This window comes from Nelumbo lutea, chromosome 1, assembly GCF_056320005.1.
Source record: "Nelumbo lutea isolate HS-2025 chromosome 1, American lotus-T2T, whole genome shotgun sequence".
Lineage (NCBI taxonomy): Eukaryota > Viridiplantae > Streptophyta > Magnoliopsida > Proteales > Nelumbonaceae > Nelumbo > Nelumbo lutea.
In genome coordinates, this window is record NC_142684.1 from 147,360,593 (window position 1) to 147,370,549 (window position 9,957).

Here is a 9,957-nt window from a genome sequence, read left to right on the forward strand (position 1 = left end):
AGGTAACAGTTATCCGAGTAAGTGCACTTACCCATATTCTTTTTTTAAGTGCATTTACCCATATTCTTTTTTTTTTTTGTTTAATTTATTCAGGTAAATGAGATTATTTACTTTCCCATGTTCTTTTGCAACAGGCATTTTTTTGGGTAAGTCGTTATTTTTCACTTTTTACCAATCTTACCCTTTCATTATCAGCTTTTCTAGAAGGGGAAAGAACACTATCTGATATATGTGAACCACTCAATTTTTTTTAGATAAGAACCACTCAAAATTTTTGACGTTCAGGTATGACACATCTGGATAAGATCTACGTACTTCTTTCGCAAATTTCAACCATTATCTTGCTCCTAGCTATAGTTGAAACTGTTGGTCAAAATTTTGATTGAACACCTTTCGAGTTTGCACTACAAATTGGCGAACTGATCATAAAAAGCAAGGCCCAAGTCCTGAATTTCCTAATCGGGCTTCCCATGCTGGGCTGGACCCTTCCTTACTGGACTGGGTACAAAAGTTGACGGGCCTATTCTGTCTAAGTAAAACCAAAGCTTTGTGCTTTATGGGTGGGACTAACAAGCATAGCTGCACGCGTGATTGCTTCTGTCATTTGGGCTAAATACATGAGGTGCATGTATGTCATGACTCATGCGTGAGTTCATACTGGATAGTTTATATTCATTCATCACTAATTTATTGGAATTGGAAGTATTTGTGGTTTGAGAACAACTGAAATTACTTGTTGCACTAGTGTGCACGCCACGTCATCTCATCGCCCCCTCTTCTCTTATATAATTCAAGAGAGGAAAGATATTACATCACATGCGCTAAAAACCATGGAGGAATTGCCAACCGTCCAATAAGGTGGGCCCTATGTGGTGGGTATGGCTAGGCCAAGTGAGGGAACCGAAAAGCTTTTCAGTTTTCACATTCATGAACCATGAGAGGACTTTCTGAGTTTTGATTTTTGAACTCTAGTCGAGCCGAGCGGGGCCGACATTCCACCCTGAGTGGTCTCTGTTGAATCTCTAGGCACATCAGTTAGATAGTTCATGGATCCACGACTCTGTGGGCCTGGGCCATATACACTCAGTTTGTGTGACTCGCATATCACCCTATTCTTTTTGTCTGAAATCAAAATGTGCCCGAGAAAGCAATTCTTGGCTCAACCCACTAACCCGATACCCGTTTCTCTACATTATATATGTGTTGTGTTTTCTAAAACTGAAATTAAAAATGGGTTCTTGATTTTTTTTTTTGTTTGAAAAACTTACTTTCGATTTTAATCATATAATACATTTCATCTCTTTCATAAATCATATTAACTATAATACAACATTTATTTTGTTTTAAAAATCATCATCTCAAAGCTCGAATTGTTTTTCTAAGCAAAACCAACTTGTTCCTCAAAACAAAAATATAGTTTAAGGAGCATGCTTTTATCTTTCTATTGATGTGACAATTTCAGAAACAAATGAAAATAAAAAATTTCATGCGTGATTTAAAGTATTGGTACATGTATCGACGAGGGTGTATCAATGCTTTTTAGTTTTACTCCATACGTTTATTTTATTTTATTTTATTTTTATACATTTTTATATTCGTTAATTAATAAAGTAATTGATTTCCTGAAAATACCTTTAAATAAATGTACCAAAAACCCAATAATACAATACGATACACCCACTATTAATACTTTAAAAGATTAAATTAATCAAATTATACAAATGATAATCAATCAACTGGTATTCATTAAAATTTCATGGGGTTATTCTAATCGGCCTTATAACCTTTCTTAGCATAATAGAAGTAGAGGTTGCTGTCAAAAAAGTTGACTCTCGAGGGAGAAGCCCCACTCACTTAGTAAGCTTTATTTCTGATTCCTGGGTTCCATGTTGACGCTTCCCTAGTTTCTTCTTCTTCTTTGGCTTACCTCTTTTTAAATAATGGGCCCAATCCACCCTCCTCCGGTGTCTGCTGTCTGGTGGAAATTTTAGTAATAATTGTTTATAAAGGCAAACCGCACTCTCTCTCTCTCTCTACTCTACGCTTTTTGATTGTTTTGTTTGTGCTTTCTTTCTTTGGTTTTGACCTTTCATCATCATCACTTGGAAAGTCATCATTATATGAAAGTGCTCTCTCAATCTGATACATAGATTGTAGCCCTGGCGGTGCCGTCTCTACATATAAAACACTGCAATAATAACCTATTTTTTTATTTTATATGGATAAAGCCACAATAATTACAAATAATTTAAGCTAAGACCTAATGTGGACATTGTGCTTCAATCCTACTTATTCGGACATCGTCTCAAATTATCCACCCATCTGAACTATCTAAGTGCCATTTCTTGAATTCACAATATTCATACTAAACTGGCAAACCTAATGGTGGATGTATCTTCTATACTTTCTAATTTCTTCTCCTGTCATTAACTCGCAGAGGCTCACCTTATCAATCAAGTAGACTGCTCGGTTGAATGAGACATCACATGTATATATATATATATATATATATATATTTTGAGTTAGTTTATTTCATCAATAAAATGTCACTATGAAAGGAGTGTTACTACAAGTGGAAATTTAAGGGTTGTTCGATAATGATAATATGGTTGGGACTGCCACATCAGTAAAATTATATTCATTTTGCTAATGTGGCAGTTTTTTTGTTTTAAAAAACAAAACCAACCATATTGTTGGAGTGAGCGGCACCATTATCTGATCTAGGGGTTCGGGGGGGGGGGTGGTTAACGGAACGGGGCATGGGTTATGCACATTGCCTAGCCCTATGTAGCAACAAAAAAAAACAAACAAAAATGTAACTGTGCCATTTAGGTGAGAAAGTAAACTCTTGCAATCAGCAATGAAAATAAACGAGTTGAATTCAGCCCCCCACAATATAGTTTTCCACAACGTCCCACAGTACATTCTTGCCATGTATTGAAAACATTTTCTGATAATGTCTCATTATTTTTGATATTATCATCATGAGGTGTTCCCAATACACGGCGAGGATATACTGTGAAAAACTATCTTGTGGGGGGCTGGTTTGAATTCAAAATAAACACACCCCATAGAGGAATTCTGATCTAATCCCAATATACAGGATTCCAATAGACGACAGTCTGAACAGCCATTACAGCCATACATCAGAAACATCACCCAAATGGTCCTCCAACAAGAGATTATTATAGCTTCAGCATCACATTCAAAAATTGCATCGTTGATCTCCCAAATGGGAAGCTATAGAAATACTTTCAAGAAGTGTCTGAGATTCACTAATTATATATGGATGCAGTTACTTTCATATATGCGTTGCATGTGAGAAAATTTTCTTCATATTAATGATTAGATATATCATCATGGTTTTCAAAACCGGACCAGAAAAATCGGGAACCGGTCACCTGACTGGTTCTATTTTCTACCAAAATCGTTGATTTTGGTCAGCAAACCGCTGAACCGACTGGTTAATTGTTTGAACGGTTTTGACCATTTTCCAATTTTTTTAAAATTTTTATTTTTTTAATTTTTATGTCAAAATGGGCCGGCCGTTTGGGTCAAACGGTCAGACCGTTCAAACCGGTAACAAACCCTTGACCGGTTCGATCACTGGTTCATTTTTAAAAACCATGTATATATCATAGTTAAAATAGAAATAAAAAATTAACAAAAGTAACAATATGATTAAAAATAAACTTAAATATTTGCTATTCAATTATGACATCATGGGTTTCTTGGAAAAGTTGGATCATTGACCCACCATCTAGATAAGAAAATAGCATTGCTTTTGGATTAGTTTTAAATTAGGGAAAATTATAGTTAAAGTCGGTTGTATATTTAAAATTAGGCTACAAGTTGGTCCATAAACCAACATAACTCTGACAACTGGCTCTACATTTCAAATTATAAAAACCCTAGCTATGTCATCAAAGGCATATGTGGTTGTTGTCAACTTGGGACTCTTAATCCATGTTGGACACAACAAAAAGTTATATTGAAATTACCTTTTAATGTTGGGTGATTGGAAAATAAAAAAAGGTTTTTAGTCTCTCTCTCTCTCTTTCTATCAATCTCCCTTACACTATCTCACTCAGAGTCATCTTTATCTGCTCAATGATTATGTGATTTGCAAATAAATAAAAATGGTTTTTGGTTTCTGTATTTACATTCTCTATAGATATGATGGGGGTTTTTATAATTTGAAATGTAGAGCCGGTTGTTAGAGTTTTGTTGGTTTTTGAATCAATTTGTAGCTTAATTTTAAATGCACAACTGACTACAATTTTTTCTTTAAATTATATATTTCATTTAGATTATATAAACCATTTTTTACTTTTTACACTTAATTTTTGTTTGTCTATGGTGTCATTTGACTCAAACCACTAACCCACCATCTAAAAATAAAAATTGTTTGATTTCTATGTTAACACTAAATTTTGTATTACATTTTCATCACTGATAAAATCATTTTTTTTATGTATAAAACTTATTTTTGTTTAATATAATGAATGCACAATATTATAGATGTGCCCAATATTTTATTTTTTTATAAATATATAACATTAGATATGTACCCAAAATTTTCACAATCATTTTTTTTAATTTTTGTAATTCTTTGTATTTTTTATTATTACAAATTTTATTATTTGACTATTACATCATTTAATTTTCAGGTATTTTGAATTTGTCATTCTATTTTTATCATTAATAAAAATACTTCTTACACTTCATAGTTATATATTTTAATTTTTTATTATTTAATTATGACATTATTTATTAATCCCTTTGACACCAGATGGTCAAAGTGGTTGCCCACCATCGGGAGGGGAGAAAATGGTTTTGTTTTCAAATTACTTTTCAAAAGATTTATTTTTATACTATTAAAATTAATATTGTGGATTTAATTACAAGAATTTAATGATGAAAAAAATATATCTTAAATATAGGATTTAATGAGAGAGAATGGAAAAATATTTTTATTTCCAATTGGTTTTAAATTTCACATTCCATTTCTATCATTAATAAAAACATTTCTTATTTATCATACTTATTGTTGTTTAATATGTATGTCAAAAATGTTCCCAATTTTGTTTAATTTTATTATTTAGTTGTGGCAACATGTAACCCATTTGACCCAAAATGATTTAATTTCTTACCACCACCTAGATGAAAACACTATTTTTTCTAGGTAGATTTTAAAAGTATAAGTTTTTATGTTATTGGAATTATTTATTTATAAAGTATGAATTTAATTGATAGAACTTAATGATGAGAATAAACAAAAATGACTTAAATATATGATTCAATGAACATGAATGCAAGTTAATAACTTAAATATTAGATTTAATGAGAGATAAATGAATGGATTGAATATCTTTAAATTATCTCTTTTCAACTCATTTAATATCAAGAATCAATTATCCTATTTGCCCTCATTTTTTTATCAATAAATTTAAATATAAAAAGTAAAATTTATCCTTAGAAAATTCCAAAAATATTATATAGGCTATTCATGGTATATATATATATATATATATATATATTATCATCTCCCCTGTGAGTTGGTTTCGGTGAGTTTAATTTTTTATTAGGAGAAAATTTCCATGAAGTATGACGATAGGCCAGCTAAGATGACATCGTTTTCTTCCTCCATTATTTTCTTCCAAACCGTAGTCACTAGTCGATCCATGTTGACTGTCCACATGCACTGCATCATCGCCTGATTACCTTCTCCATGGGCCATGGCCCACCACTAATGCAAGCTAGCTCTTGTGCCAATGCTATCTCTGTATAAATACGCATTCCTCACATCTCTCCGTGCCACGACGAGTTCAGACTACATCTCTCAGACCACTCACTCAGTGTGTCTCTCCATCTCTCTCAGTCAATCAAGAAAAGATGAGTCTTCCAAGGAGATCTTATGCTTACTCGAAGATGGAGAGAGAAGAGCCAGAAGAGAGACTTCATCGGAGAGCCCAGTTCTTGATCTACAAGGTTCTGGAACAAGCTGATTCGCGGAGAAGTGAATGGTCTCTAAGAGTGAGAGTATGCCGGTTGAAAGTGAAGATTGGGAAGAGACTCAAGAGGCTTAGAAAGACCATGTTGTTCACCATTTCTGCTGCTAGGACTTGTGTGTACAGGCAAGTGGCGACCAAACTGAAGATATGGAAGCGCTTCATTCGCGGTAGAGACACCCTCGCCACTCTTCCTCCCATCTTCACTTAACTCTCCACTTCCGTTTCTTCTTCTTCTTCTACAACCCGCAACGTCAAGGTTGCAACTTCTAAAATATCGGATCTATCCATCTCTTTTGGTTTTTCTCTGTAACCGCCCGTCTGTTTTGGTAAGCGTACTGTAACAACATATAGTCGTTGGAATATGTTTTACATTTTTTACTGAGGAGGTCACTCTGTAGGTGTAGCTACACTGTTTGAATGGAATCGAAGGTGTAATGAAATGAAAAGGGCGCTTTTTTTTATTTCCACCATGTTAAGGGAACCACACTATCCCTTGCTTTACCAAGTAAATCAGATTAGAGTACCACAAACATCTCTCTCTCTCTGTGGATTCACTATTCAGTGATCCCCTTTTACAGGTTAAAGTCAATTAATGATGCCAACCTGTCAAAACATTGGTTGGGGTGGGGGATTGGATTCTCCTAACGCTGACCGACCGGCCTCCATTTTTTTTGGCTCTTCCTTCCGACCAATTCATTGTGTTATTTTGTCGTCCATCAAGTCATTAACATAAGGGCCCGTCGTCGCTGCTATAGTGATATTCATGACCAACAATCAAAAACAGGGTGATCATAAACAAAGTGATGCCAATTTCCATCTCTCTCTCTCCGTATTTGAAACACGTCGAATAAGAATTGACAACAATGTATGCTCAGGTCTCAAGGCTTAAACAAGTTAATTAAGTAAAAGGAATAGCCAGCAATGCAGAATTAATACATGTCGGGCCTGGAGCTGGTTTCTCCTTTAGGTTATGTTTGGTTTGAAGGAACATGCAGGGAAAGGTAGGAAAATACAAATATTGTATAGGTTTTCCTGTCTTTCCCTTCTTTTCCCTACCTTTTCCTTCAGACCAAACATAGCCTTAAGTGCTATGCAAGCGAATTATCCATTGAAGCTTCACATGGAATGCCAGCGTTAACTTGGGTTTCAATGACCCTACTATCAAATCATTAAGCATAATAAAGAGCGAGCCTGGGCTCGAGCATTAGTTCATAATTATCTCTTCTACATCTCAACCCAAGTTCTTGAGGATCTCAAAGTAATAAGCTTAGTTAGTCTAGCCAGGGTTTTGCCTAGTTTGCTTAATTTTGTCTAATTCTAACATACTCTATGCATGCTCCAATATTCAAAGTTCCCAAAGATCATTTAGTCACTGACAGACAACCCAAGGACAAAAGCTTCAGTTTGCCAATCCAAACCCAGCCTAAGTTGTGGCCGGGGTAGCCTAATTACTACTGCAAGTTAGGTTGCCCTACTTGAAGAATTTCAATTTCTACATTTTGGGTTCAGGTTAAGGTTCCGGCCCATTGAAAATTTGATAAATTTCTAACCCCCGGCCCAACCCAAGTTGCACCCCTAAACCTAATACAACTCAGGTTTCTCTCAGCCTTGGCCCTTGGGTGAGCTTAGCTGGGCTTGGCTAAGTTGGTAGGAGATTGGCTTCAGTCACTGCAAGGCCTGTTTGAACACTGTTCGAACAGCTTTTTCAGCCTTGCATTGGGAATATCTCTGTACTTTTGTGCTTTATTTCATGGGGAGATATTTCCAATGCAAGGCTATAATGGTTGTTCGAACGGGCCTTGTAGTGACTGAATCCCATCACAGTTGGGAACACTGTTCGAACAGCTTTTTCAGCCTTGCATTGGGAATATCTCTGTACTTTTGTGCTTTATTTCATGAGGAGATATTTCCAATGCAAGACTATAATGGTTGTTCGAACGGGCCTTGCAGTGACTGAATCCCATCACAGTTGGGAACACTGTTCGAACAGCTTTTTCAGCCTTGCATTGGGAATATCTCTGTACTTTTGTGCTTTATTTCATGGGGAGATATTTCCAATGCAAGGCTATAATGGTTGTTCGAACGGGCCTTGCAGTGACTGAATCCCATCACAGTTGGTAGGGTTTGAAAATTTTTAGTCAATTTACACTTCCTACCTTTCACATCTTATTTCACCTCCAATTTCGGAGGAATGCCAACCATCTCAACTACTGTATCGTTCCTTGTTCCTAAAATATGCCTTTCCGGTATGTTATCTTTTTGGCATAATAGATTTTTTTTTTCTATAAATATGCATAACAAGTAATATTGTATTAAAGTGGCCATGGTAGTTTGTATGTGTGGACACCATATCTATTGCCCACAAGAACTCTGCCCACGTCTACTCACAACACACTACCCCCGTGCATTGGGAATATTCCCCTGTATATAATACTATGTAAGAGGATGAGATGTTCTCCATGTGTGGCTGCGATGTCATATAGGTAGACATAGGCAGAGTTCTTAAGGGAAGGAGATCCAGACTCGTGAGTGTGTGTTATAAATTTGCTTCTAAGCTCTATCTATGTCAATTACATTGAACCGGTCTACCACATGGACATGATCAATTAGAAAGTGCGTGTAAAAGTGCACATGAAAAATAATGTATGTATACTAGATTCCTTCTCTTGAAGACACATTTGACAAATCTCTTCAAATCCTCTTTTTCTCTTGCTAATTAGTTTGTCCCTTGTAGGTAGGGGTGGATTCTAGTCCAGCCGAGCCAAATAGATAGTTATTCGAGCTCAACTCGCCAAGGTAGTATGAGGCTCGAGCTGGGCTCACCAAGGCAGTATGAGGCTCGAGCTCAATTTGAGACTTCGAGTTAGAACCTTGAGCTCGAGCTTGACACGAGTCAAAAGCTCGTAAACTCGAGCTCGGCTCAACTCAAGCTCAATTTGAGAAAAATGTTTTATAAAAATAAAAAAATTATATATAAATTTTTTTATTTGATATTTAAAAAATTAAGAATTATAATAATTAGTTATTATTATTATATATACTATTATATATAATATTTTTATTATATATATTATTTATTATTATTATATATACTATTATATATAATATTTTTATTATATATATTATTTTCTATAATTTATTATTATTATTATTGTTATTATTATTGTTGTTGTTGTTGTTATTATTATTATTATTATTGCTATTTGAGCTTAGCTCAGTTGAAATTGAACTGAGCCGAGTTTTTCATGAGCCAAGCTTGAATAGCTTGTGAAGAGCTTGGCTCGTGGCCGCCCCTACTTGTAGGAATTCCTTCACCATAAACCCTCGGAGGCTAGAATAACTGTATTTGGTATGGAGCAGCTATTTTCCATAATCTTGACCGTTTTTTTTCTTCATATGTTGAGCATGTTGAAGTCCTATAGAAGGATTTGTATGCTAATCATCTATTAACTCATAGACTTGTAAGTTAATTGTGTTGTTCTTCAATGCCCTCTCTCCCTTTTGGGTGCTAAATAGGCTTTTATTAGGATAATAAATGTCTTCTAAACTCATAATACCCAAGCCACCCTCATTCTTGTGCCTTTGAAATATTGTTCCATGTAATGGGGTGATAAGGGTGAAGGGTCCTTCTTCTCTGCTCCCTCCCACCAGAGTTTTCTGGTCCATTATTCCATTTTACTATCGGTGGCTTTTTGGCAAAATGTTGTGGATCGAACATTTGATATATCGGTATAGCTTGACCCACTGACTTAATTAAAAGTTGTTTAATTACGAGCTCTTGATAATATTTGAAATTGCCATGCTTCCAACCTTTTCTTGACTTTGTTAAAAATCTCTTTGCTCAATAATTTTGTTCCCCAAATACTTGTCATCCAAGATAGGATTTTCATGTTTATCACTTGCCTCAATATCCTTTGATGTCCTCTATGTACATTCTTGCTAA

General features: G+C 35.0%; 1 protein-coding gene across 1 annotated transcript; it reads left to right on the forward strand.

Moving 5' to 3' along the window:
* Positions 1–5,822: 5,822 nt before the first annotated feature.
* On the forward strand, positions 5,823–6,475 carry LOC148878226 (uncharacterized). The gene has a single exon (XM_088965097.1). It carries the CDS (start codon positions 5,896–5,898, stop codon positions 6,220–6,222), a length of 327 nt encoding a protein of 108 aa, XP_088821223.1. The 5' UTR covers positions 5,823–5,895; the 3' UTR covers positions 6,223–6,475.
* The last annotated feature ends 3,482 nt before the right edge of the window (positions 6,476–9,957 follow it).

Coding starts and splice junctions, on each gene's coding strand:
- LOC148878226 (XM_088965097.1), top strand. CDS start 5,896: ATGAGTCTTCCAAGGAGATCTTATGCTTACTCGAAGATGGAGAGAGAA.